General features: G+C 42.1%; 1 protein-coding gene across 4 annotated transcripts in view; it reads left to right on the top strand.

The window, feature by feature from the left end:
- Positions 1-19,875, top strand: part of GLRB (glycine receptor beta) — a 71,875-nt gene extending 52,000 nt beyond the window's left edge. For 3 of the 4 annotated variants that reach the window (XM_074951052.1, XM_074951054.1, XM_074951053.1), the window contains 2 exons: positions 1,039-1,331; positions 19,048-19,875. In XM_074951052.1, the coding sequence (XP_074807153.1) occupies positions 1,039-1,331; positions 19,048-19,344 (590 nt within the window). In that variant the 3' untranslated portion in view covers positions 19,345-19,875. Of the gene's footprint in view, positions 1-1,038; positions 1,332-5,577; positions 6,171-6,843; positions 7,531-19,047 lie in introns of those variants that run through there. The other variant, XR_012639302.1, reaches the window with a different exon arrangement.
- Positions 19,876-24,002: the final 4,127 nt, after the last annotated feature.

Raw genomic sequence — 24,002 nt, forward strand, 5'->3', positions numbered from 1 at the left:
ATGGGGCTGACTTGACGCCTCTGCTTAAGGCCAGATTTTGAAGTTATTTACATCCATCCAACATCACTTACTTCATTGAGGTTGCACAGGTGCAACTGAGGGAAGAATTTTACCAATAGAGATCATAGAACCAAAATGGCAATTCTGACTTGGGGAAGAGGGTGTAAGTATGTCTAATTTGACAACCATTTAGATAGTCAGCCTTTTAGACACATAAGTGTCTGTAAATATCCCATCTGCATATGACTGAACTGCTTCATTGAGATGATCTCCACATTTTGTCACCAGTGAGATGTATCCCTGCGGGTTGCCGAGCTTTGAGAACCTTCTAGGAAAGTGGTGCTCATTGGGACCATACAAAGGCCCCCTCTGAGCACCAGTCATTTGAAGCTGAGGTTATAAGACACCATGCATTCCCTAGCCACTTTATTTCCTTCCTTTGCGCAGCTAATTGTGGACAGGTTTTCTTTTTGATTTTTAGCCAAAAACATCATTTTAACTTGTACTCTAGACATGTTACACTGATACAGACCATTTTAAGTATTTTCCATGCTGTCTCGATTCCTGGGACACCTCTGGCTTAATTCTGGGTCATCATGTTAGAGCTAAAGGATATGGAGGAAAAGACAAGGTTTTAACAGTGTATTTCATGCCCTTCCATCTTCCCGGAGTTAGATACACATACTCAAATGACCCTGTGTGTGTGTGTGTGTGCGTGTAACCATAAGTAATTTAGCATCTCTGTGTCTATCTACCTCTCAAGGCATTCGAGGTTTATTAATATTAATAAAATCTTGTCTAGATTATTAAGCCATTAGTTAACTGAAGGCATGTGTATCATGTATATTCAGCAGATAGTCATTTCTTGCAAAATATACCTTCTACATCATGAAGTTCCATTCACTCATAAGAAATGTCATCCATTAGAATCTAGCAGTATAGCTGTTTTGGGGACATGGGAAGAGCGCTCCAGCAGGGAAGAGGCTAAGAAGACTGCACAGTTTTCATTACTTTAATATATTGCTTTATTGTTTCTAGGTATCTTCTCAGTGCTCAGCTTGGCATCTGAATGTATGACTCTTGCTGCTGAACTCCCCAAAGTGTCTTATGTGAAGGCCTTAGATGTCTGGCTGATCGTTTGTCTTCTTTTTGGGTTTGCTTCACTGGTTGAGTATGCAGTGGTTCAGGTAATGCTGAACAATCCAAAGAGAATTGAAGCTGAGAAAGCAAAAATTGCCAAGGCAGAGCAAGCAGAAGGGAAAGGAGGCAATGTAGCCAAAAAGAACACGGTAAATGGTACAGGGACCCCCGTGCACATCAGCACTTTACAGGTAAGAGCTCTGATATTTGATTCTCAATCATAGTTGTTTAAGAAATATTTTTCATAGTTTTAATAGTTTTAATCTTAAAAATGGGATTAGAAATAGCCAAAACGTATTATTCTTGATGCACGATGGTGATTAATGGGCAAGATTCTGAACAGTCTACCACAAATGACTTACGTTCAGATGTTCCCAGTGAAAAAACCTGAAGCACGTTTTTTTAACACCCTAATAAGATGCCTGCTGCTGTGCTTCAAGTAAATCAAGTGACAAGCAACTTTATGATGATCTTGCACTTCTAATAGCAGCTGTGACATTATAACTGGGTTTAATTCAGTCAGGGCTTCCAGTAAGCATTTATTAAGAGCATACTCAAGTAGCAACAGTCTCATTGCTTTGCTTGAAATGGCCACAGCTGTACTGCATTATACATACAGAATTTCTAATCCCAGGGACCCAGAAGTCCTGGCATTTATAAATAACGGAGATCTCTGTTTGTTTGCCTGTTAAACTGTCCCCCTCCTTTTCTTGTGCTGTTAGAGCTGATGGAGAAATCTGTTAGTTCTCATTATATGGTTATGCATACTGTCCCATGCCAAAGTTTTCTATACTGATGCTGACTTTATATGGCAATAACACCATTCTTGTTCAGAGAGATGTGGACTCCACAGGCCAACCCCCACCTGTCCTAGATGATATTTAACTTGATACCTATTCCGCAGGAGGAAATATAGAGCTATACCAGGCACGAATTTGGCTCATGGTTTTCAATGACTCAACAATTTAAATGAACAAAAATACGGCTATTAGGCCAGATCCAGGGTCCTGCTAAGGACACTTTGAATCTGACAACAAATTACCTTAAAAAGCTGCCCTAAGAAGGAATGGGAGGATTCACCCAGTATGGGGGGGATCCTGGGTTGATGAAAAGCTGACATACACCAACTCCTACTAGTCCACCAGCATCGGGAACATGCTGGGGTTGGACTATGGTATACTCCACCAATTCCCAACTGGCAGTATAGTCTCTAGGAAATCATTCTGGCTGGCATAAATTAAACCAACCCTGTGGCTGCTTTAACTTGTGCAAGGAGCCAATTTGGACCCCCAGTCATCCCTTGATTGGGGGGAGGGGTAAAGGTGGCATAGCAACATCTTTGCTTCCCCATTCTCTGGTGCACTGAGCATGAACAGCTGGGAAGTATGCCCCTGCCCTTTGTGTTTAGCAATTTGATGAGTACCAAATTCAGTAGTTTCCTACAATAGAATAGTGTAGATACAACATTCCAGCAGAACAGCATGGAATCTATTGATTACTTTTGTCAAAATTGATTACTTTTGTGCAGCTTAATCAATGTTAAGATTTTAAAATGACTACGGTGTTGTTAGCTAAAACACATCTATGTGATCCTCTATCCAAATCATGTATTCCTCTGATTGCATATCCCCTACCCGCTGCATGAGGTCCTTTTAATTGTCTTAACCACACTGTGTAAGAACATTAGGTGTTTCTCTATCATCATGTCTTTCATCTGTGCTATACAATAGTAGTGTTCTGCAAAGCTTTCCTAAAAGATGGCATATCACTATAGATTTTAAGGGCCAGATCTAGGTAAGGCATTGTGCATAGACAATCAACAGAAATATCCCCCCCCCCAACACACACACACACACACACACACACACACACACACACACACACACACACACACACACACACACACACACACACACACACACACACACACACACACACACACACACACACACACACACACACACAGCAGAAGTGGGATGAAGGCTTATACTCAAGTCCTGATTTCTCTCCCCAGAAACTGCAGGGGCCTACTCTGTGGGTCATCCATTACAGGAGCCTGGGAAGGGCACTCCAAGATGGAGACTGTTTGGCCTGCACAGTTTTGTGTGTTCCCCCAAGCTATCAGGGACCCTTATATGTGAACACCTTTTTCTCCTGGTGGGAATAATGTTTGCTGGATAGGGAGAGCTGTGCTTACGGCTTCTGCTGGCCAGAATATAGGTACAAATGAAACACTGTTTTTGCTGAGAAATTTTGGAAGCATTAATGTAGTGGGACAGAATTTGGCTCTGTAATAGGGTTGTCTCCTTAAATGATAGTGGGGTTTGGGTCCAGCTGATTCTCTGTTCCAAGGTGCAGCCCCTTTAAGAACAGGTATGCTGAGACTGGTAGTTCCTGGAAAGATCACCAGACTGAACTGGGAGTAGGGACTCAGGAAAGCTGTGGAGATCCTGCATTAAGCGGGGAAGGAATGTTTTGAGCATGGAAAAGCCAAAGATTTGTGACAGTTTAATAATCCAGCTTTCAAGAGGGCAATCTACTGAAAAACCAAGAAGAAAAACTAAGACAGAATGACTGCAGTGCCACATCAGAGGGCAGCATTGTTCAGGACCTGTAGCAGTCCCTAAATTTAGTAAGGCAGAAAGCAGTTTGATGGGCCAAGGTGAAGAGACAGGCCCAGATTCAAAAAATCACTAGTGTATCGCACATCATTCAGTGGATCACAGCAAAATGAAAGACACCATAAAACAGAAGTGGACATGGGATGCATTTCTCAAATATCTACAGAACCTCAGCTGGTGTAAACTAGAATAGCTCCACTGACTTCATTGGGACAATTCACATGCTTAAAACTAAGCATTTGCTGGAGAGGGCCAAAGTGCTCCATATCCTCAACTTTTCAGCTTTAATTCCTTTTGAGCTTGACACACTTTTTTGCTTATTTCAGGGCTGAGGGAAGGAAGTCAAAACGTTCAAAGTTGGGTGCCTAAAGTTAAGCACCTGAATCCATATTTAGGTATCTACATAAGTAGTCTGATTGGTAGAGGTGCTGAGCAGAGTTGCATGCTCAGCACTTCTGCAATAAACCTACTTAGTTAGGTGTCCAACTGTGGGCTTAGGTGCCTAAATTTTGGCACCCAAGTTTGGAAATTAAAAGTGTGCCTGACTGAAAACTCCATATCTGAACTGCCTGACATTTTGGAGAGCTCTGAAATCCAAATCTACATTTCACAGCTGGTTTTTATTAATACGAAGGGCTAAAAAGGAGCTCAAAAGTAGATCCAAATTATACATTTTGGGCCTATCTCTAGTACAGATTACAGAAACCATGGTGTGGAGATACTTAATGGTGAACAAAAGAAGTCATGAAGGCCAATGACCAAGAGAGGAAAACATTAAGAAGCATACAGAAGGCAAGGGAGAAATGATCTTTTAAAAGAGATGGAGAATTTGAGACAAAAAAAAATAGGAATGCTGTTTCAGGTGGCAGGAACTTCAAAAGGAGGCTTTCAGACCAACAGTGGGAATAGGACTGCATGTGAGACAAAGTGGAGATTGGCCCTAAATGTCTTGGGAGGGGTAAGCAGACAATGGATCGATGAGGTAAGCTGCAGTCAAACCCACAGAGAGCTTTCAGAATAATTAAAGCTATGTGGAACTTAATCCTACAATGAATGAAGAGGAGCAAGGGGAGGTGCTTGAGGATGGTGATGCTGCTTTCCTCGTAAGAGAGAGGGCAGCAGATTTCTGAACACACTACAGACCTGGAGACATAGACTTGTAATGGTTAAGGCAAGAAGGACTATAGGCATACCTGAAGATTTCACCAAAGGTGGAGTTGAGACAGTGGGTGGAGGAGGAGAGCTATAAACCTCAAGGGTAGTGCCAAGACTGAAGACTACAGAGGCAAAAGAAGCTGAGTGGTGGAGAGGGAGAGAGATAATTAATTGCAAATGCACCTCTTGTCCAAATAGAACTCCTTATTTTTTTACAATTTCCTTAAAGAAACTAAAACCAATTCACAAGTCAAGAAAGGCAGAGAGGAATCATCATTAAAGGTGACAAATGATACTGTCTAATTAAGTATTAGAAGAATTGGTCTAAGGCCCTGTCTACACTGGCAAGTTTGTGTGCAGTAAAGCAGCTTTGATTACTGTAATTCCCAAGGTGTGCACACTGCCAAGGCACTTAGTGTGCAGAAACTGTGCAGATGCAGCGCTCTAAAAAAACCACCTCGACGAGAGGCGTAGAGCTTTCTGCGCCGTGGCCACAGCGCTGCGGTGCCAGTGTAGACACCGTGGTGATTACAGTGCTGCGACTGGCCTCCGAAAGGTGTCCCACAATGCCTGTTCTCACCTTTCTGGCCATTGGTTTGAACTCTACTGCCCTGCCCTCAGGTGACCAACCGTCAGCCCCACCCCATTCATTCCTTCGCAGATTTGAAAGTCCCTTTCCTGTTTGCTCGGCAATGCATGCAATGGTCTCAGCGCATCTTTCCAGGTGGCCATGCCTGCTCCACGCACCAGACGATCCCCCATTTGGAGCAATGCTGAACTGCTGGACCTCATTGGCATTGGGGGAGAGGAGGCAATGCAGTCACAGCTGCACTCCAGCCATCGGAATTATGATACCTATGGTCAGATTTCTAGATGCATGATAGAAAAGAGCCATGACCGGGACACATTGCAGTGCAGGGTCAAAGTGAAGGAGCTGCAGAACGCCTACCACAAGGCACGGGAGGCAAACAAGCCCACAAGCTGCTGGTTCGAGTATCACATTCAGCTCTTTGTAGGTGGTGACCCCACCTCCACTGCAAAGTCCCCTGTGGATACTTCGTTGGCTCACATGCCAGTCAAGAGTGGACTGAGCCAGGAGGAGGCAATCTTGGATGAAGATGGGGAGCCAGAGGCAAAGGATGACTCGGAGGCCAGAGATACATGCAGTCAGGATCTCTTTTCTACCCCGGAGGAGCCCTAGCCAGTCACAGCAGTTGGATCTCGGTGAAGCGCAAACAGGAGAGGAGGCCCCTGGTAAGTGGATCTGATTTTGGGAATTGCTGAAGAGAGTTGTTGGGGACAGGAGGGTTGCAGAAAGCAGGCTTGTCTCCCACCTCATGCTTAGTTTGAGCAGCATGAGTTGAGAGGCATGTGAAGCCCTCACTTCGCAGGAATCTCCCTCAGAGATCTCCAGGAAACTCTCATGGAGATACTGGGCAATCCACTGCTGCAGGTTCCTCGGCAGAGCTGATTTGTTTCTTGCCCCATTAACGGTAACTTTCCTGCACCACTGTGCTGTCGGGGAGCTGAGGGACCATTGCTGCACACAGGCTAGCTGCATAGGGGCCAGGGCGGAAGCCACAGGCTTGGAGAAGACCCTCCCTTGATTCCCTGCTCACCCTCAGCAGCGAGATATCTTCCATTATGATCACCTCCTGTGGAAAGTGTGGGGCCAGGAATGATTATCAGGCCCACCCTACAGTGCTGGCTTTCCCCAAAAGCCATGTGCCCAGTGTACAGCAGAGTCTGGGAACAGTGATTTACCCTGCCCCTGCAGCTACTCACCATTTTGGGGGACTTGTGGCTTATGTTTGCTTGCCTGGGGTCAGCCACTTAGTGACAGGTGTGTGAGTACTGGCTGTGTTTTAAAGCACTGAAATAGTGTTGTCCGTGTTGCTTCTTTAAAATGTTGGATTTAAATTCACAGAGATGACCTTGGGAGCACAGCCTCCCTCTTTGTTATCAGTGGCAGAACAGTTGTGAAGAATTAGGAAGCATCCAAGAAGAACTAAGGAGGACTTTATACATGAGGTTATGATGCACTCCGCCACCAAGAAAAAGGAATCGAAGGAGTGGCGGGATAGCGAGAAGAGGGAAAGAAAGGAGAACGCAGCACACCAAAAAGAAGCTACAGAGCAGCTCTTAACAGTTATGGAGCACCAAGCGGACATGGCCCAGGCGATACTAGCTCTTTAAACCGAGCAGCTTTGCGCCTGCCCTCCCCTGCAGCCACTGTCGCAAAACTCTTTCCCATGCGCACCCCCCGCACTGCCAACACACTCTTATCAACCTCCTGGCTCCACTCTCTACCCGCAGCATTCCACTCCTCCCTCCTCCCAGTCCAGCAGTGTGGACTCTCTCTACCCACTGCACTCAACACCCATCCCTCTGCAGTTTGGCCCTGCTGAAGTACAGCACCCACTGCATCATACTCCAAAGGAGAAGGTTGGGTATGATCCCTGGACATACACAAATCTATAGCTGTCCTGGGACCCCTCCTCCTCTTGAGACCCTTCCATTTCCCCATCCCCCTCCCTACTGATAATTTTTTTTGTTTGACTCTCTCCTCTGGTTGTTGTCTTTCAATAAAAGAAGTGTGTTTGTTTGAAATCAATCTTTATTCTATTAATTGAAAGCAAAAAGAGCACTGCAAAGCAACATACAATTATGTTAAGGCCCCTTCTTGTATCATGTGCACCAATCACCTCCTAGAACTACAAGTACTGCAATCCTGACCATAGCAACAAATTCGTGGCTTTCAGCTTCACATTGCTGCCTCAAACCATCCCTGATCCTTATGGCCATGTGCTGTGCCCCTCTAATAGCCTTGGTCTCTGGCTGTTCAAACTCAGCTTCCAGGCACTGGGCTTCTGCGGTCCAGCCCTGAGTGAAGCTTTCACCCTTCCCTTCACAAATATTATGGAGCGTACAGCATGCAACAATAAGCATAGGAATATTGTCATCAGCCATGTCCAGCTTCCCATACAGGCATCGCCAGCGGGCTTTTAAACGGCCAAATACACACTCCACCGTCATTCTGCACTTGCTCAGCCTATTGTTGAACTGCTCCTTGCTGCTGTCAAGTTGCCCTGTGTATGGCTTCATGAGCCACGGTATTAAGAGGTAGGCGGGGTCTCCCAGGATCACAGTGGGCATTTCAGCTTCCCCTACGGTGATCTTTGGGTCTGGAAAGAAAGTCCCTGCTTGCAGCTTCTTGAACAAGCCAGTGTTCCGAAAGATGTGTGCGGCATGCCCCTTTCCGGACCAGCCTGCGTTAATGTCTGTGAAACGCCCATGGTGATCCACAAGCACCTGAAGAACCATTGAGAAATACCTCTTGCGATTAATGTACTCGGTGGCTAGGTGGTCTGGTGCCAGAATTGGAATGTGCATGCCATCTATTATCCCTCCGCAGTTAGGGAAGCCCATCTGTGCAAAGCCATCCACAATCTCACATACGTTGCCCAGAGTCACGGTCTTTCGGAGCAGGATGCGATTAATGGCCCTGCACACTTCCATCAACATGACTCAAACAGTTGACTTTCCCACTCCGAACTGGTTAGTGACCAATCGGTAGCAGTCTGGAATAGCCATCTTTCACAGTGTAATCGCCACACACTTCTCCAGTGACAGGGCAGCTCTCATTGTCTCGTGTCCTTGCACCACAGGGCTGGGGCGAGCTCATCACACAGTCCCATGAATGTGGCTTTCCTCATGTGAAAGTTCTGCAGCCACTCCTCGTCATCCCAGACATGCATCACAATGTGATTCCACCACTTAGTGCTTGTTTCCCGAGCCCAAAATGGCGTTCCTCTGTGGTCAGCACCTCCGTGAATGACACAAGCATTCTCCTGTCGTAGCTAGTGTGCGTGGCAAGATCAATGTCACACTCCTCTTGCCTTTGTACTTTAAGGAATAACTCCACTGCCACTTGTGATGTGTTGGTCAGTGCAAGCAGCATTCTGGTCAACAGCTTGGGATCCATTCCTGTAGCCAGAAAGAGGCAGGGCAGGCCACGCAGTACACAACCCGTTGAAAGATGGCGCCAAATGCAGACGGAAGCACAGGGATTGCTGGAATGCGAAGCAATGCATCATGGGGCATTGGGACAGGACCCAGGATGCCCTGCGACCCCTTCCGCCTTCCCACAAGTCTTAGCGGCAAAAGAGAAAGGTGCTCTGTGGGATAGCTGCCTGGCGTGCACTGCTCCGAATAGTGCCGCAAGAGTGAACATGGTATTGCGCAGGCAGCTGTCAGTGTGAACACACAACAGTGTTTTTCCTTGGGTGCTCTCTGAGCGGTGCTGTAACTGCCGGCACTGTAACTTTGCAAGTGTAGACATGTCCTAATTTGCTGTTGTAAACTGAGGTGAGAAACAGCTTTATTTCACTTAAAATCATCTGTGTAGAAAGTTTCAGCACTCAATACCATGAGATGAGGATTGGAAATGTACAGCTTTGCACAGATCTCTGCAACACTACTTTAACAATGCAGGCAGGATCCTTTACTACAGTGGTCTCCAACCTTTTTACGCCCAAGATCACTTTTTGAATCTAAGGGAAACCCAGGATCTACCCCACCCTTTCCCAAAGCCCCTGCCCCTTCCCCAAAGCCCCGCCCCACTCATCCCCCCTACCCCCATCTGTCGCTTGCTCTCCCCCACCCTCATTCACGTTCACCAGGCTGGGGCAGGAGGTTGGGGTTTGGGAGGGGGTGTGGGCTCTGGGCTAGGGCTGAGGGGTTTGTAGTGTGGGAGAGGGCTCTGGGATGAGCCTAGGCATGGAGTTGGGGTGCAGGAGGGGGGTGCAGGGTGTGGGCTCTGGGAGGGAGTTTGGGTACAGGAGGGGGCTCCGGGCTGGGGCAGAGTGTTGGGGTGCAGGAGGGGGTACAGGGTGCTGGCTCTGGGAGGGGGGTCAGGGTTGGGGCAGAGTGTTCGGGGTGCTGGCTCTGGGAGGGAACTTAGGGATGGGGGTTGGAGTGCGGCCTCCCACTGGGCAGCACTTACCTCTGGTGGCTCCTGGTCAATGGCGGGCGCAGCGAGGCTAAGGCGGTTTCCCTGCCTACCCTGGCCCCACACCACTCCCAGAAGGGGGCAATGCACCCATGGGAGGGGCAGGGAGCATGTGGCTCCACACGCTGCCCCTCTCTCAGAGGGAGACCCCTGCCCCCAAGGCCTCAGGGCTGCGCTGGCCACTTTCGGGAGCGACATGGGGCTGGGGTAGGGAGCCTGCCTGAGATCACGATTGACTGGGAAATCCTCTAAGAGCAACCAGTCGATCGCAATCGACCGATTGGTGACCACTGCTTTATTATAATCACTCTGGCAACAAATTACCCTCTGACTCCCTCTAGTGCTTCATTAGCGTTATCAGCATCTTTAATAAAGGTCTTGGGCCCCAATCATTATCTTGAATGCAAAAAAGCACATTAGTAGGAAAAATGTGCTGAAATTACACCCAAAAGTAAACCAAATTACACCCAGAGTGCACCCAAACCATTCTTCTTAGTATGGCAGGTATACTGCCCACATGGGGCTTAGTCTAGCAACAGGTATTATTCTTATTTATTTATTTATTCATTCAATTTATAATCAATGAAACAGAATCTATCCTGTGTTCTGGGAACCTGTGACATTATTAAAGGTACAGATAAAAACAGTAACTTCCCCTCATCCCCAAACTAGAAAATAACCAACCAGAGATTAAAATCAAACGCAAACAATACCCAGGCTCACCCAGAAATGCCAGTCCTTATCACGCCTCTCAGTCCCCATCTGTATAAAATGGTGGCCTTTGCAGCATGTTCTAAAGGTTAAGATTGATACTATTTAGGACTGAGAGTGGGGAATGAAAGTAAATTCCAAAGTCAAGAAAGCCCCTCCCTGGTAGAAACGCCCTCTTTTAAACCAGTGGGAGCCTAGCTTTAGTTTTTCTGTTGATTGCACCTGTGACAGTATGACAAAGGGATCGTATATAGCGTGTCCCAAGAAATTGTCTCAATTTCTGAGCCAGAGGAAGATGGAGAAAAGCCTTTCTCTTCAAATCTGCACTCAGAACAGCAGGGGTTTCAATAACAGCCTCAGATTGTGAACTCTAGAAACAAAAAGTGGGTACACATCCATGGCTGAGAGGACAGATAGAATTATTGCTGCATTTCCAGATGTTCCTACCAGCATCATCTTCCCCGGACTACACTTCAGATAGCTAAACGTCCTCTCTACCCAAACCCTGGATGAAGTGTTCAGCAGCACTGACTGAATTGGATGAGAAGGAGAAATAGAGCTGGGTGTCATCAGTCTATTGCAATCCTCACAGCCTCTTCACTAACCCTCCCAACTGCCATAGAGTCATAGAGTTTAAGGCCAGAAGGGCCCATTAGATCATCTCGTCTGATCTCCTATTTATCCATATACATACTGAATGAAAGGAGACAAGATGGAACCCTGCAGAATTACCAATGAAAGAATTGTTAGTAAAGAAAACCAGTTGCCCCAGATTATCTTCTAGAATCTCTGAGAGTTAAGACTGAAACATGTAAAAGGAAGTGCTGTCTTAGTCTGCTAGGGTTTACAGATATGTTAACAAGGCCTCATGATCAGTGCTATCAAAAGGCATCTGGTAGATCTAACAAAATCACCATCTCTGTGTGAGAGAAAACAAAAGAAGAGTCAGTTGCTGTTATAGCTTTTGCTAGTGCAGAAAGCTCTAAAGTATATCAATCTACGCATCAGGAGCCACCTTTACCCACAGTTTCTATCACTGGTTCTAAGCATAGAGAAAATTTTGATAATCTCTGATGAAGCTTTGTGGTCACTTTTCTTTTTTTTTTTTTTTTTTTAGCAAAATCTGACTTTTTAATGGGAACCACCATGGGAGTTTGATTTTTTTTTTTCCACTGCAGAGTAACGTCATATAGTGGGAAAAACAGGGAAAAGGAGAACTGTTTGCAAGATGAGTCATCTTTTCTTTGCTACCACTGGTGGTGTGATTGCAGAGAGAGATTATGTTGTTAACTCTGGAAAATCCTCCTGGATTTGAAAAGTCACATTTTCATCATGCCCATTTATAGAAGTCATCCCACACATGTGTGCTGATGACTGAACTGGACATTTGCTAAAAGAATAATGACTTAGGCAGATGATGAATGGCTCCCTTAAGGTACTGATAACACCCCCAATTCAGTCAGTCTTAAGGAGAAATAGGCATATTTCTTGCTAATCTTCTCAGAGCATTGCTAACATATTTCTGGGCTTTGGCGTCTGATGCATATTATGTTCATCTATGCTGATTTATAACATATATGATTATTCCTTTGATCTTACTAAAGTGCTTTTTCCTTCACCTGTGTGCTTTAACCTCAGAGATTTTTCTTGCAGATTCATTATGTGCACAGTTTTGACTTTGACAGCTAAACCACTGTTTATGTATGTGAAAGCAATGTTAAATACCTTTTACCTGTTGCTGACTTCAAGACAAGCAGACCATGGGCACCTTGGATTTTGTTGGTTTGTGTCTTTTGTGGCTAAGCATTACTTTTGACCCTATTGCTCTGCCATAAAGATGGTTTAGGGACAGGTGTTGAGAATTTACAGAAGAGATGGTACTTAAGTATCATACCAATTTCCTTGATAAAACACAAAAAAACTTAGTCAAACTGCCCTAAAAACATATAGGTAGAATACATTCAAGATAATGAACCTAGGAACTCTATCACATTGTGTATTAGCATCAGGTTTGCCTGCTAAGGGCAAGACTCAATGGATCAGTAAGAGATAAAGCACAAGATGGAGTACTAGCTGGTCTGTTATGGACCACCAAATCACACTGCAGAACAGGATGACTGGCTCCTTAAGCACCTACCTATAGTGTGTAAAGAGGAACAACTCTTGTTATCAGGAGGAACTTAAATCTAAGAACATATGCTGGAAGTCTCACATTGCCAGTACTAAAACATCCTTGGAATTTCTAGAAATTATGGATGACAGTTTTACTAACTCAGAAATTATTGCAACCATTATGTGGGAGATTCGATTACCACACCTCATCTTGACAAATAAAAAGGAATTGATCACAGAACTAAAAGTTTAATGGTTGCTTAGGTAAAAGTGATCATGACTTGATTACATTTGTTATGTGCAAACAGAATAAATTTATTATTTAATGTTTATTTTATCATAGCACACAGGAGCCCATACATTGGACCAAGACCCCATTGTGCTAGGTGCTGTACAAACTGCTTTAAAAGGACCAGTTTCACAAAACTCAAAACAATTATAAGACATATGTGTTGGGAGACAAAATATATATGATGATTGGTTACTGTTTAAGCACATTTTACTAGATACCCCAGAATCCATATTCCTGCAATCAAAAAAGGTTATATTGGTTTTAAAAAAAACTTAGGGGGGAAATGAAAGCACCAATAATAATTAATAATTAAAAACAGATGGAAAAAGGAGGAAATTGATAGCAATAAATATAAATTAGAAGCTAAAAATAATAGAAAATTGATAAGAGAAGCAAAAGGACACAAGGAGAAAACTATGATCAACAGTTAAGAATAATATGGCCTTTGAGTGCGTCAAGAATTACACAAAGTAAAACTATTTCCCCATGCTTATTCCCCCCCACCCCCGTACTGTTACTCTCACCTTCTTGTCAACTGTTGGAAATGGGCCAGCCTGATTATCACTACAAAAGGTTTTTTTCTCCTTCTGATAATAGCTCACCTTAATTGATCACTCTCATTATAGTGTGTATGGCAATACCCATTTTTTCATGTTCTCTGTATTTATAAATATATCTTCCTACTGTATTTTCCACTGCATGCATCCGATGAGGTGGGTTTTAGCCCACATAAGCTTATGCTCAAATAAATTTGTTAGTCTCTAAGGTGCCACAAGTACTCCTTGTTCTTTTTGCTGATATAGACTAACACGGCTACCACTCTGAAAAGAATAAAAGGGACCATAACAATGGTATGGGACCATTACTAGAGGGAAATGGTAGAATTGTCAACGAAAAGACAGAAGTGTTCAATAATTATTTTTGTTTTGTATTTGGGGAAAAGACAGATGAGATATTCATATCATATGATGATTAAATACTTTCTATTCCAACAATTGCTAAGGAAGATGTTAAATAGAACCTTCTAAAACTAGATACTGCTAAATCGGCAGGTTTTGATCACAGGAGCTTTAAAAGAGCAGTTTAAGGAGCTATCTGCACTGTTAGTGGGTTTTTGTTTGTTTGTTTTTTAATAATGTCTTAAAAAACTAGGTAAGTTCCTGGAGACTGGAGGAAAGTTAATATTGCACCTGTATTTAAAAAGGTGAACAAGATAACTCAAGTAATTATAGGCTTGTCAGCCTAACATCAATCCAGGCAAAATAATGGAACAGCTAATACAGAACTTGATCAATAAAGAATTAAAAGAGGGTAGTATATTCAATGCCAATCAACATGGGTTTATGGAAAATAGATCTTGTCAACCTAACTTGATTTTTTTTTTATGAAATTGCAAGTTTAGTTGATAAAGGTAATAGTGTTGAGTTAATATAGTTATACTTCTGTAAGGCATTTGACTTGGTACCAGATGACATTGATTAAGAAACTTGAAATATATTGAATCAAAATGGCACAAATTAAATTGATTAGAAACTTGTTAATTGATGGGTCTCAAAAACTAATTGTAAACGGAGAATCATCATTGAGCATGTCTGTTTCTAGTGAGCTCCTTCAGGGAATGTTTTTTGGCCCTGTGCTATTTAATATTTTTATCTATGACCTGGAAGAAAATACAAAATCACTACTGATAAAGTTTGAAGATGACACACAGATTGAAGGGAAGCAGTGACTCTGAAAAAGATTTGGGGATCATGGTGGATAATCAGCCAAACAAGAATCCCTAGTGTGAAACTGTGAGCTAAAAGAGCTCAAGGAATCCATGGATGTATCAATAGGGGAATATCAATTAGGAGGGTTATATCAACTCTGTATTCAGCACCGGTGACTGCTACTGAAATACTGTGTCCCATTCTGGTGTCCACAGCTTAAGAAGGATGTTAAAAATTTGGAGAGGGTTCAGATGAGCCATGAAAATGATTGAAGGATTGGAAAAAAATCCCTATAATGAAAGACTCAAAGAGCTGAATTTATTAAGCTTATAAAGAGAAAGGTTAAGAGATGAATTTGATCACAGTCTATAAGTTCTTACATGGGGATAGTAGAGGGCTCTTCAATGTAGAAGACAAAAGATCTAGAAGACAAGATCCACTGGCTAATAATAAGGCAAGATTTGTAGCAATAAGGTAAATTAATCATTGAAACAATTTACTGAGGTTTGTGGTGGATTCTCCACCACTGGAGATTTTTAATTCAAGATTAATTTTTTTTTCTAAAAGATGCTCTAGTTCAACCACTGCTCTTGGACTTCAAGCTGGGATTAATTCAAGGATGTCTTTTATGGTCTGTGTTGTGCAGAAGGTCAGACTAGATGGTTAAAATGGTCCCTTTTGGCCTTAACATCTAAAAAGTTCCGCACTATCATGCAAATGTAGGTCCTATAATTAATGTTTCAAGCTATTGCTACTCCAGACCTAGGATTGAGCAAATTATAAAATAGCTATTATAAAATTGTTTCCACAGTCAAGTTATATTGTTTTGCCTGGTTATGATAAGACAATGTGCACAAGGAATGGAGAGTGGAGAGTCTTTAAAAACATTTTAATGTCTTTAAGAGCCTTCAGTGTAACTGTCCAAAAATAAATCTGCATGCTAGTTGACTTTCCAAAGAAAGCTGCCAGCGGCTTTTGATAGGTTTACAGGAATATTATGTTGCTAGCAATAGAAAAGCAGGTGAGCTACATTTAACATGGATAATTTTACATTCCTACCAGAAATTATAGACAAACTAGAGGGAATATAGAGAAGAGCAACTAACTTATTTGGAAGTTGGAGAGACTGATATATGAAGAAAGATTAAAAGCTTGCCTAAGCAGTGACTAAATGAGAAAATGGGAACAGTCTACACATAAATGTGCAAATGCCATAAAGGGAAAGGAATAACTGATGGTACTACAACAGGGGTCTTAAACACACGGCCTGCCATAGGTGCCGACTCCACCAGCAGCCAAGCTCCCCTCCCCCCCGCCTCCCCTAGTGCGCCGCATTCCCGCTCCTCTGCCTACCTCCCAGCACTTCCCGCCGCCAAACAGCTGTTTGGCGGCACTTATGACTTTCCAGGAGGGAGAGCGGAGGAGCGGGGATGCGGCATGCTAAGGGGAGGAGGCAGAGAAGAGGAGGGGCCGGGGTGGGGATTTGGGGAAAGGGTTGGAATAGGGGCAGGGAAGGTGTGGGAAGAGGCAGGGCAAAGGTGGGGCCTAATGGAAAGAGTGGAGTGGGGGCGGGTTAACCAAGGTAATTCTAAAAGTAAATGCGTGTTTTGTCATTTGAGTGAGGTGCATTACTGAGTGTTTATATTTTATTAAAACCCCTCTTCACATTACAGTTTTTAAAAAGTTAATACATTGACTTTTAATAGCATACTATATTACTCTTCATTTTTTTTTCATTTTTGACTATACTTTTGTATCGTTGTATGAAGAGGTTTCAGTGATGCAGCCTTTGGGCCACTGTACTAGTCCTCATGCGCCCCTCGTGGTGATTTGAGTTTGAGATCCCTGCACTACAAGGAGCATGATTAGGAGTAATATAATAAAATTACAAAAAGGAGAATTGAGACTGAATATCAAGAACAACTTCCTGAGACCGGGAGTTGTTACAACAGAGAATAGTTTCCAAAGGAGAGTGGCACAACCTTGTAAGTTAACAGAACAATTAAAACTACACTGGACAAATTCCTGGACTGTAAACTACAGGGAACAATCCTGCATTAGTAGAAGCTAGATCAGTGGTTCTCAAACTAGGGCCGCTGCTTGTTCAGGGAAAGCCCCTGGCGGGCCGGGCTGGTTTGTTTACCTGCCCCGTCCACAGGTTTGGCCAATCGCGGCTCCCACTGGCCGCGGTTTGCTGCTTCAGGCCAATGGGGGCTGCGGGAAGCGGCGAGGGCCGAGGGATGTGCTGGCTGCCCTTCCTGCAGCCCCCATTGTCCTGGAACGGCGAACCGTGGCCAGTGGGAGCCACGATCAGCCGAACCTGCGGACGTGGCAGGTAAACAAACCGACCCAGCCTGCCAGGGGCTTTCCCTGAACAAGTGGTGGCCCTAGTTTGAGAACCACTGGGCTAGATAACATAATATTTTTACTCCCACCTCTACCTCCTGTGATTGAATGAGAATTATTTTGAAAATATTATACTAATTTTTAATCTTGACATCTTAATTTATTTTATTGTTTGTTTGTTTTATTTTGAGAGCACTTGTTATTTCTTTATAATAATAATTTGTTTCAGGTAGTACCAAATTGCTCATGAATGGTTCCTGGTAGGATTCTATGGTATGTCCATTCATCAAACCTGAGTGGTTTTAATCATGACAAAATGAGTCAGACACCCTAAAATACATACAGATTATTAACAAGTGAAGAAGAAGAAGTCCATGACTCTTGATCTAAAACATTTACAATAAAAACTGATTTGGGCCCCAATCCTTCAAGTTCTCCTTTCTTGCCCGGGCAGATGCAGTTGCAGCATCCAAACATGTTTTTTTGCCTTATCTCTGAGGTAAAATGTATCATTTAAAAAAAAAATCTTTAATTTGTGTTGGGTAACTAGCACAGCATTAGTGCATTCTGTTTGCAAATCCTCGGTGTTTGTCTACAAAATTGAGTTTGGCACATGTGGCATTATATGATGAAGCTCAGAGCCAAAATGGAACACTTGCTGATTACCTCCACCAAAATCACTGTGATCAGCAATAGAAAAATAAATAAATGAGCAGTGATAGTGTGATGTACCTCTCCTGATGCTAGGGTTTATTTTTATGCAGTATACCTTGGCAGTTTTCAAAGAGGGGTAAAATATAAGCTCCAAAATATTTTTTTCAGTTGATCCAAAAGTCCTGATGTGCTTTCCACTCCTGAAATTACCTGTTAAACCAGTATACTTACATTTTTATTTTTGACTTCTTCTCTGAATATTCTAAAATGAAAGAAGTCACTGGGAGAGGTTTTCAAACGCATACAAGACAGTTAGATATCCACCTCCCATTGATGCCTAGCAGCGGTCTCCAAATCTCTTCACGCTGACTGGATTGTGTGGTGGTTTAATCTTTTTCTGGTGTTTGTAACAGCTGAAATATAAACTCTCTGCAGATCAGGTATGGGGACCCAAGTAACTGTTTTTCAAAACCTTAGTCCTTGAATTACATCAAATATCAGTTTATTTTTAAAATTGCCTTTCTATGTACCAGCAGAGAGGACAAGTCTGGGACAGACACAGCTGAGTTTAAATCCCCTTCCCCATGATCTGTTCCCCCTTGCTCCAGAAGTGTTGAGGGAACCGACAGCTGGGAGAAAGGTTGCCCTTCAGTCTCTTAGGGGAGTTTTCCAGTGATGAGATCCTCTAGCATGCCAATGTGTGGCTCTGGGAAAGTGCTGTATTACCTTTGTTGCTGTCATTATAGAGGGGACAAGGACTATTGATACAAGGAGGGTGCTCTCTCTCCGTTAGAGGGGGTCCCTCTCTGAGAGGGTTTAGGCATATTAGCTATCTGGTATGGGGAAACTTTCTGTGCTCAAGCTTAGTGCATAAAGTACTGCAATTTCCAGTTTTAAATCCTAATTGGAGCTTCTGAGCCCCAGTGTAACATAAGTATTAAATAATATCAATCTAAGAACTTTCTTGTACTCTGAATCCACTTAGAAAAAATATTCTCTCTCTCTGTAGCCTTAAAAGACAATCTAGCAATATAGCGTAGTTAGTTCCACAGCATGAGGCACTTGTATATTCAAAATTATATAATTATCAATGTTTAGATTCGTTTATATGATAGACTGATCATCCTTAAGTACTCTATATTACAACCATTCCTACAAATTAAGCTAATGTGGTGAATCCCCATCAACAAGTAATTTCATATATATTTGTTTTCTGCGTTCTCTTACAGGTGCCTTATGTTTGTGAATAAAATATTTGTGAGTCAATCATGATTTCCCAAACTCTTTATTTCATAGGTTGGCGAGACCAGATGCAAAAAGGTTTGCACCTCAAAATCTGATCTGAGATCCAATGATTTTAGCATCGTTGGAAGCTTGCCGAGAGATTTTGAATTATCCAACTATGACTGTTACGGAAAGCCTATTGAAGTCAACAGTGGGCTCGGGAAATCTCAAGCAAAGAACAACAAGAAGCCACCTCCTCCCAAGCCTGTCATTCCATCAGCAGCAAAGCGAATTGATCTTTATGCAAGAGCATTGTTTCCTTTCTGCTTCTTGTTCTTCAATGTCATATACTGGTCCATATATTTATGATAAATCTTTTATTTTTTCATTTGTGTAAAATATGTCTCATTTCATTATTCCCTTTCCCAATTATGAAGGCCAGTCTGTGAAATTATTTTGCATTTGCAAAGCAATATATTGCATTTGAGATGCCATGCGATTGTAATGAAAATATGGCATCTTAATTTTGAATGAAAGCATGACACTGTAATGTCTGTGCTGAAACCAACTGTTGTATATAAATGTACAGCATACATCCTGCTTTAGGAATATATGACGGATGATGCATACCACATTATTAAAGCAAAATAATTATCTTCCATTATTAACATACAGATTTAAAGTGTTTCTGATAACGAAACTGATGTGCATGTTGAGTATTAAGATCAATATTCTAGTACATGTAGTATTTAACAGCTCTTCTTATGACTTTCAGAGAAAAAAATCTGTTCCTGTATAATTTTAAATGGCACTGTTAAAGAAAAAGCTAAGTTGTAATTAATATTATTTAGACTTTGTAAGTAAGTGGAGAAAGTATTGACTAAGCTGATCTTGTCTATGTGCAAAAATAAAGATCAGAGAATAACTAATTTTGCAAAATTAGCTCATTTAGAAATATTACTTTGCATCCTTCAAACAAACCAACTGCAAAAGTGAGTGCAAATGTGTTGGCAATAAATATTAGACCAAATTTTGGTTGCCATCTCCATAAGGCACACGTTTGAAAACCTGCAGGCAGAAGAGAAATGGGGGCTAGAGGCTGTCTTTCCTTTTTCTAGAACATACCCCCCAAAAATCTATCAACAGGCCACTCTCCAGGCTTCTAAGCAACAGGAATTGTGGAGCAGCATCACAGGGTAGGGTTTAAAATCTGTACCTGTCTCATCTGTGGCAAACCCTTCCAAGCTTGCAGTGTAGGAGTCACAGTCTGGTCTGGTTTGCATGGGTTTGCAGTTTCTGAAGTTCAAAAGGCTTGAATATAAGTGAACCCATTGTTCCTATGGTCAAATTCCATCATGACCCATATTCAAGGTTTGCATTTTCACACGTTAGAACAAATCACCAAAAATAAGGCCTAGCAACTATAATGAAAGGGACAGGTTTCTGATTCTGAACAACTCAGAGGCTGAGGCCCATATAAAAAGTCTTCTTGTGCAGAGGCTAGAGAGCACGGGTGCAGTGTCTGTCCATACCAACCCATTTACACTGCTGCTGCTTGTTGAGAATGAAATCCTAAATGCAGTAAGGGTGTGACAGGAGTTCTGATGAGAAGCTGCTCTTTATTTTGTAGACCTTAATTTCCTAATAGTTTAATCCCATGAGGGCTTTTAGTTGCTGGGTTTAGTGTTCAGGTGACGGTGATGGCCTGTGTTATACAGAAGTTTGGACAACATGATTTGGTGGTTGCTGCTGGCCTTAAACTCTTTATGACTCTATGACCCAGTGACGTGACATCAGTTAATATTACAAAAGTATACTAGCTTAGTGTAGGTAGTACAGCAGTCAGTATTCACTGACTCCAGTGGTTACTATTACATTGTGCTTTGTGAAACTCAGATATAAAGTGAGACTAACAATAAAATGACATTTTCTGCTATCTGAAGGAATCAAAGAAGGTACGAGCAACATAGCCCTCCTCCCGGAGTACACAGTGAGACTTTGCTTCAGCCCTAATGCTGCAACAGAACTGTGACCTCAGGGAATGAATACATTTCCTCTTGGAAAACTGGGTTATAGTTGTTAGTCAAAATATTAAAATAAGACATTTCCCACTAACTGGGGGATTTACCAAAGTTAATATGTACTAGTTCCCCCCTAAAAGATAGAAATGGGCTGGGAGAAAAGTCTGATTTTTCCCAGGTGAATCAGAGAGTTCAACTGAAATGCAGTCTTTAAGGAGAAGCATGTAATAAAGCTTCTGCTGAGCTGACCCTCTTGTTCACAGGGGCAGATTCAACCGGGATGGGCAACAGAAAAAAACATCACATGGCTTCCATGTTGTAACTTGTCATATGTCCCTGTGCACTTAAGCTCAAAATGCACCTGAACCAGCAGCCCCCAAAACTGCACACATAGAACAGAAAAGTTCACCAGAGCTTTAGTGGGCAGCTCACAAACAAAAACAAGTTTTAACAAATAACTGCCCATCTGTGAACAAAGGTGGAGTACTTTTCTGAGGTGCAAGGTCTATGCCCCGCTTAAGCACAGAGGTGAATTTCATTATTTGGGTATACTTTGATTTTCAGCAAAACATTGTGCACAGCTCTTACATTGAAAATTCCAATGCATGGAGATAATTTCTGATTCTAACAGTAATAATCTGTGTATGGTTCAGAGATGTGCTGCTGTTCAGGATACTGGGTGCTCAACAATCTTGCATCTCCAATGTATAGGTATGCAGCCTTCAAGGGTTATTTATATAGGCAGCCTGAATATAGCCCATAGATTGGTTTCTGACTGGAGCAGATGGAAGTAACCCAAATATTACTGGACACTGTTGAACTGAAAAACAAGTTGAGGGATGAGAGGGAGGAGTTAACATTGTTTAGGCCAGTAAGTCTCAAATTTTTGTATTGATGACCCCTTTCACACAGTAAGCCTCTGAGTGCGCCCTTCTTATAAATTAAAAACACACCTTTTTATATCTAACACTATTATAAATGCTGGAGGCTGACAGCTTGTGACCCCCCGCCCCCGCCTAATAACCTCATGACCACCTGAGGGGTCACAACCCCAAGTTCCCTTGGCTTAGGCTCTGTTTTAAAGTTGCCAGTTTTTTCCAGTTGAGGTTTGGAAGTTATTACAGAACTTAAGAAGAGATGAAGAAGATTCAGAGAGGGAAGGCTACATAAAGGCAGAGTAATAGATATAATTTATTCTCATACTTGTCTTTTTTTCCTAAGGTTCTGGAGGGCAAGCAAATAATTACCCAGTGTTGGAAATTATATGCCGTCTGAAAGATACTTTGTTTGTTAGTACTTTTATATCAGATGACTTGTCTGTAATTAATGTCCATATTTTATATGTATAAATCCATTACAGATTTTATTGTTACATTAATCTCTGTTCCTTCTTGCTTTCCTGCTTACTTGATAGTGTTTGTGTTTACCACAAAACATTTAATCACTAATACACCATAATTACTTTCCAATTCAACTCCCACAAGAGCAAGCAAAGGGAATATATATTATGGCAGATGTTTTGTTTCTTTCCTGAAAGCACAAAAAACTAAAGACAGAAATAAGATGCAGTACAAAATCCAAAACACACAAAATTTAGAATAACATTCATATGAGGCTTAAAATAGATGATACCTTGTACTTTGACAAGCAAAGGATATCAAATGTAGCAATATTTTTATCACTGCAGAACACTACTTGCTCCAGTGAGTAATAACTGATATAAGAAGGCTTTTAAATTTTATTTTTCACCCTACTGTTAAAAGGTCATGAAGAGTTTCATATGTCATCTTATCATATCATGGTCCTTCAGCTCCCTCTAGTTGTAAAATTCTGCCTGTAGAACGACATCTCCCAGCTACATTCTGGAATAAGATGCAAAATTGCAAAACTGATTGCCTATTTGGGGGATACAGATATTAAGGACAGGGATGTTATAGAATAAAACAGTACTAGCAGGCTCAATAAAGAGCTAAGTTTGATAACTGTAGCTACTAATACAATAGGGGTTGTTAAGAAAACAATATTATAACGATTAAGAAATTCTAATAGTGAAGGTAAAACTTTAAATTCCTCCTGAGCAAACAGCAGATTTATAATTAGATTAAACAAAGTAGTTCTGAACAACCTACATAGTGGAGCAACCTATTCTGAAAGGAGGAATCTTTGCAAGTTTCAACTTGCACGGTTTCCTTTAAATTTTCCCACCTAGACCCCTGTAAGCAGAAGAAACACAGGTTTCCATTCTCCCTTTAACTGGTACATCTTTCAAGATTCACTTGGGCCTCAGGGAATTCAAAATAGGCATGGGGTTGCCCTTTCTCTCCGCTGTGCTATCTAGTACTCCGAGCTTCGAAATGCCCCTGAACAGCACACTCCTACTCAGAGAACAACCAAGTGGATCAAACTTTGTATTCAAATGTGCTAAGAACCTGTAGGTGACTCCATACCTTAAGATCTTAGAATGCATTCCACCAGGTCCAAAACAACATCTATTAGTAATCTCCATAGGGATGAGTTTGGCTGTTGCCTGGAGCACAAATCACACATTTATGTATCATTACTCTTTGGAATTGGCATCTAAATAAGATGTCCAATTTTGGAGAGCAGTTCTGCAACCGTTATATGACGATCCTCCTCCTTTTATTCTCCTTTAAGGGATGTTACTTCTAGTTTCTTTTCTACAAGAGGGAATCTATACAAACAATTTTTGAAAGAAAAAGACGTACCAATAAATAACCTAACTTTTAGAAAACATTGCCCATATCGATCCACACTTCCAACCCAATTTTCTTAGTTCTTCTGTGTCTTTAACAGTTTGAGTAAGAGGAAAAGGAAGTGGGTGGGGCTAATCTGTACCTGAATATTTCTCAGCTGCCAATACCACTTTGTGTTTCATTTTAAATCTTCAGATCATTACCTTTGCCTTGTTTCTGATTTCATCAGACAATAGCCAATATCCTAATAATTGGTCCTCTTGAAAGGATTTAATGCAGGAATTACCTACTG

Source organism: Natator depressus, chromosome 4 (assembly GCF_965152275.1).
Source record: "Natator depressus isolate rNatDep1 chromosome 4, rNatDep2.hap1, whole genome shotgun sequence".
Lineage (NCBI taxonomy): Eukaryota > Metazoa > Chordata > Testudines > Cheloniidae > Natator > Natator depressus.